The sequence below is a fragment of the Helobdella robusta genome, assembly GCF_000326865.2.
Source record: "Helobdella robusta unplaced genomic scaffold HELROscaffold_16, whole genome shotgun sequence".
Lineage (NCBI taxonomy): Eukaryota > Metazoa > Annelida > Clitellata > Rhynchobdellida > Glossiphoniidae > Helobdella > Helobdella robusta.
The window spans coordinates 974,693-980,613 of record NW_008703893.1 but is presented as its reverse complement, the minus strand read 5'-3'; the positions used below and the strand labels follow the sequence as shown (position 1 = coordinate 980,613).

At 33.1% G+C, this 5,921-nt stretch overlaps 1 protein-coding gene across 1 annotated transcript; it reads right to left on the bottom strand.

Moving 5' to 3' along the window:
• Positions 1-1,482: 1,482 nt before the first annotated feature.
• On the bottom strand, positions 1,483-5,071 carry HELRODRAFT_169642 (hypothetical protein; the record flags this gene model as incomplete). The annotated part of the gene is made up of 5 exons (XM_009015475.1): positions 1,483-2,819; positions 3,310-3,698; positions 3,945-3,979; positions 4,214-4,497; positions 4,870-5,071. The coding sequence occupies 5 exons, from the start codon at positions 5,069-5,071 to the stop codon at positions 1,483-1,485; spliced, it is 2,247 nt and encodes a 748-aa protein (XP_009013723.1).
• Positions 5,072-5,921: the final 850 nt, after the last annotated feature.

Here is a 5,921-nt window from a genome sequence, read left to right as displayed (position 1 = left end):
CATTAGTAAAAATTTGTAAAAATATGTTTTTTTCTGTATAAACATTGAAAATTAAATGATTGATGATAATGAATGCTTGATTTATAGATTTATAGATATTGATTAATTGGTTAATTGATTGATTGATTGATTGATTGATTGATTGATTGATTGATTGATTGATTGATTGATCGATCGATCGATCGATTGATTGATGATGATGATAATTACGTGATGATAACGAGAATGATGATGTTGTTACTAAAAGTTAATGTGATTTATTATGAAACGATGAAAATGATGATAAAAAGATGATTGCGTTGGGAGAAGATTGGATGAGCGGATGATGAAAGATTGTAGCCCGCTGAAATGATAATTGTGATAATTGGAGACGGTGATGATAAGATGATGATGTTGATAAGATGATAGTGATGATAATATGATGAGGATGGCGATGGTGAGATGAAAAATAATAAATAAGCCATAAAATTTGGCGCCAAAAACGAAACGCGGAAAAAATTACATTGAAAAGAATACCGTGCGTTACAACAAAAAACACGACGTAAAGCTTAACACTTTAAAATATATATATATATATATATATATATATATATATATATTTATTTATATTTATATATTTTATATATAATTGAAAAAACAAACAAATGAGTGAATTGGTGAATGAATAGATGAATGAATAAATGATTGAATGAATGAACGATTGAACGAATGAATGGATGTATGAACAAATGAATAAACGAACGAATGAATAAGCTAGAAAACGAATAAACAAAGGGACAATCAAACTAACTAATAAATGAACGAACGAACAAATGAACAAACGAACAAACGGATGAATGTGTGAATGAATGAATGAATGAACGAACGAACGAATGAATGAATAAATTGGAGTCACCAGTCATTTATACGGCTTTGTCATTTTTCCTGTTCGATGTGTATGAACTCGAATGCGAAAAAAAAAATTTTGTTAAGTTTGTTCACGCTAATATTAACAACTTAACGAAACAATATAACGGATTACAATAATAATATTCGCGAATATTTAAACAAACAAACAAACAAATAAATAAATAATCAAATAAATTTCGTTCAAAATTGTCAAATAGTGACATATATTTCTGAAAAAAATATACAAAGTCAAAGAGGTGGAGTTCTGCTTCGCTACCGAAAGCATCGATAAACAAGAAACGTAAATACTTAGCCATGAATGAATATACACACAGATATAGATATTTACAATAAAATAATATATATGTGTCAATGTGTTTTTATGTGTGTCTCTCTTTGTGTGTGTGTAGGTCTCTGTGTATGTGTGTGTACGTGCGTGCGTGTGTATGTGTGTGTGTGACTACGTTTGTTTATATTTTTATCAAGGATATTATATTATATTATTGAGAGTTGTTCAAAATTTCGAAGAAAAAATAGAATAATAAAAATAATAAGAAGAAGAATAAAATAAGAATGAAAATATAAAAATAATATTTAATGGAAATAAATGGACAATGATGTCGACGAGGCTGAGAGTAGGGTGTCGCCATTGAATCTACTACCACTACTGCTGCTGCAGCTACAGCAATCGTTCCTACTTTTGTTGATATAATTGTTATTATTGTTGTTGTTGTTGTTATTATTATTGTTGTTGTTGTTGTTGGGTTTGTTGTTGCTATTTTTAATGTTTTGAAAGACATTGTTAATTATTTTATTGCTGTCATGGTTGATGTTATTATTATTACTATTGTTGTTGTTATTATTATTATTGTTGTTGTTGTTACTTGAGATCAATTCGTTGTGACTTTGACTCAGTGTTGGTGTAATATTGTTGTTCTCGTAAAAATTGTTGCTGTTGCTGTTGTTGTTGTTGTTATTGTTGTTGTTGTTAATGTTTTTTGAGAGTTCCACGTTTGACTTGCTGATGCTGCTATTGCCGATTAACTTGCTAATGTTTTTGTTGAATTCGTAGTTTGTGTTGTTGTTAGCGTTGGTGTGTATGTTGATGCTCATAGTGTTGTTGTTGTTTTGATTTGATGTTGACGTCATATTTTTCTCGCTTTTGTTGATTGGTCCTGCCACAGCGATAAAATTTATGACGTCATCATGATGATTATCACCCAAGAATTTTACATCATCATCATCACCACCATTATTATTGTTATTATTAATATTATTAATAACTCCACAATTTTTATTTTCAACTACGTCATAATCATCGTCGTCGTCTTTCATTACAATTTCCAATGGTGAATGTGATATAGAAATATTTTCACTGTTGTCGTTGCCAGTAACTTGGATGTCGTTGTTGATGTTTAGGATATTGTTGTCGATATTTTGATTAGTGATTTGGATGTTGCTGTTGTTATTAGTGTTATTATTATTGTTGTAGTTGCTGCTTTTATTAATTTTTTTGTCAATGTCGTTGCTTGCATCATCCTTAATGTCATCATCGACGATTCTTTCACATAGAATGACATCGTTGTCGTCTTCGCAAACAGCAGCAGCAGCAACTTCATCGTCGTCATCGTCACCATCATCATCAACATCTACAATAACAACGTCATCATCGTCGTCGTCGTCGTTCTCTTTAAATGATAAATTGTGGGTAGCCTTTGATTTCGTTTTTAAAAGTTTTGGAAATTTTTTTGGCTCGTCAACCGATGTAAAACTGTTTGACCTTTGGAAAAACTCAAAGCTGCTAAAATTAGAACCAAAACCACCGCAGCTGGTGTCAGCAACGTTTCTGTAGCTACTGCTTTTGCATTGGCAGTGGGATGGAATCGATGATAGTAACGCTGTTGTAGCTACTGTTGCTGCTGCTGATGCTGCTGATGATGAAGAAGATGATGATAACGTTGTTGATAATGATGATGTGGATGCAAATGAACTGTCAATTTTTGTTGAAGAAATAGCTGTTGTTAGAATTTGTGGCATGCAGTATGTCGTTGTTGTTGTTGTTGATGATGATGTAGTAGTAAAAGTATTAGTTGTTGTTAGTGTTACTGTTGTTGTTGTTGTCGTTGATGTAATAATTGTTTTTAATGTTTTATTTTCAATAGGTGTTGATGTTAAATTATTATTAATGCCGGCAGTAAAAAAGTCGTTGCTGATGTTGTTTGGGTTGATGTTGTTGTCAACTGTTATATTGTTAGCAATGTTGTTGTCATTAATTAAGTTAGTGTCTATAACATTATTATTATTATTATTATTGTTGTTGTTGTTGTTGTTGTTGATGATGATGTTGTTGTTGTTGTTGTTGTTGTTTGTGAGTTTGATGTTGCCAAGTGGTGAACAAAGATGAAGTTTTTTCAACGTAACTGGCTTCAAGAATGGATCCAAAGATAGAAAAGTCGGTCTTTTGATGTTTTTGCTGTTGGGGGTTGATGTCGTCGGTGACGTCATCGTCGATACTGATGTTGTTGTTAGTGATGTTGTTGTTGTTAGTGATGTTGTTGTTGTTAATTGTGATGTTGTTGTTGTTGTTAGTGATGTTATTGTTGTTGGTGAAACTAATGTTGATGTTTCGTTTGAAAGGTGAGTTGATGTTGTGGTTGTCGTTGCAGTTGTTGTTGCTGTGTCTATTGTTGTAGACGCATACAACAACAACGACGACGATGACGATAACGTCGTTGTTGTCGTCGTCATACTTGACTTCAGTGACGCCAACGATGTGAGTGAAGATGACGAAGAAAACGATGATGAAGACACTGAGGAGGATGAAGATGACACAAAAGCAGCAGATGGTAACGATGATGACGATGTTGAGTAGTTCGTTGCCGTATTTGAAAAATGTCCACTACAAGCCAACTCATTCTTCAATCTATTGATAAATTAAATATTTCAATAAATTTGAATTCAAAAATTGACCATCCATTTTTTTTGGCTTGCTCTAATTTTTGGTTATCAAAAACCATGAATACAAATTTTTATTTTAAAATATACTCATTTATAACCTTAATATTTCAGTGGCCTGACAGACAGCATGTGCCTGAAAAAAAATGAATAAATAGATGAATAAATTAAAATATATATAACCTGTGATTTAATAATATAATATTTATAAATATCAGCAGACCACACTATTCTAGCAAGACATTCAACACGTGTTAACAGCTCTGTGAGACGCAATTTAAATAATTTCTAACTTTCCATATAAAATAATGAATGGTCTGTCTGGAAGATACGAAATGATGTTAATGACATGTCAGAACAAAACACGAACGGAAATAAACTGGGCAGACGTCAAAATCCTGGCCACGCACAAACATTGGTCATCGTCCAGGGCAGGATGTCCTTGAAATGTCACTCGGTGACCTTCGTGGGTTGAACTTTGAACTCCAGAGGTCGTTGAACTACGCATGGCCGACGTGAGTGATGTCATCGATGAAGTTGCGTTGACGTCATGGTCGTTGTTGTTGCTGGCCTCGTTTATTGGTCCGTTGTTGTTGTTAGGAGCCATCATCTTTTTGGAGAGGGTTGCAGATGTAGGTCGAGTGATGACTTGACCTGATTTTGGTGAGGATGTATAATATGCGATTATAATCACAGTATATACAGATATTTTTTCATAATTACTACAACTAGTGAAAATTATTTAAAAAATTTATAAAAATTATTATTTTAAAAAAATTTATAAAAATTATAAAAATTTTTATTAAATATAAAATACTAAAAAGTTAAAAGTCATTTCCTCTTATTACATTCACTTCAACAACATGTGCTCAGACCTTACGTAAAACATCTGAAAATCATGTATCAAACATACAGCGGGGATCATTTGGCGTTTGAACTAGGTGACTGCAAAACAGGATCAAGCACCTTTAACCATTACGCTATCTAGCCGCCCCAAAATACAAATTAGATACAAGCAGCACAAACCTTCAACAGAAGGCTTCTTACAGTCGAAACCAGCGAAAGTTTCTGCTCTTTTCGGCAACAAATTATTTGCGTTGTTGTTGTTGCCAATATTGTTGCTGTCATTGGTGTTGTTATTGTTGTTGTTGTTGTTGGCAGTGGCGTCAAGTTCATCGAGATCACGTGACAGGAATGAATCTATGCTCTCCGTAGAGTTCGGCGTCATGGAGGAGAGATGGAGAAGTCTCGTGCCTGATCGATGATTGGTTGATTGGTTAGGTCGTTGATTGGTTGATTGGTTGATTGGTTAGGTCGTTGATTGGTTGATTGGTTAGGTCTTTGATTGGTTGATTGGTCAGGTCGTTGATTGGTTGAATAATTAAATGATTGAATAATTTATTGAGTAATTGATTAATAGAGAAAAAAAGTTAAGAAACTACCTTCCGTCACTATGGAATTTAAGCACTCATGAAGGATGTTCGTCGAACTGTGGTCATGAACTTGAGACATGCAATTAATCTGCGAATAAAAAAGATAAATCTGGCTATTTATATCTAGAATCAAATCAAGATACATTGTTTTTTAACATTATAAATCAAGCTAGCAACAAATCAGTCAAGCATAGAGCATTCAGGCAACTGTGAAGATAACTCAGACAATAAATGAGACACAATTGAAATGCATTTTTCTGGAAACTTGAAGACTATCCCCTTACAACTCAAGCGCATATGCGTGGCTCTTATTGTGTGTGGGCGTTTCGAACTTTGTGGCACAAACGTTAGATCGTTACTCAGTAGGTGTGGAAAAATTAGCACGATGAAAAACAACAATGATGAAGGAAAAAACAAACTATTCAATCAGCAAGTTACTAATTCCATATTAATTTTTTCTTGTAATTATTATTCACCCAATTCTAACAAACCTCCTTAACATTCTTTTGATATTTTTTTCCCGACATGCAAGCGATGATGTCCTTTGATATTTGCAACTTTTCTTTCAACAGGTGGCTTATTTCCATGTCTTTCTGCTTCAGTTTTTCTGGGAAAGAATAATTAATTAAATAATTAGTCATTGTT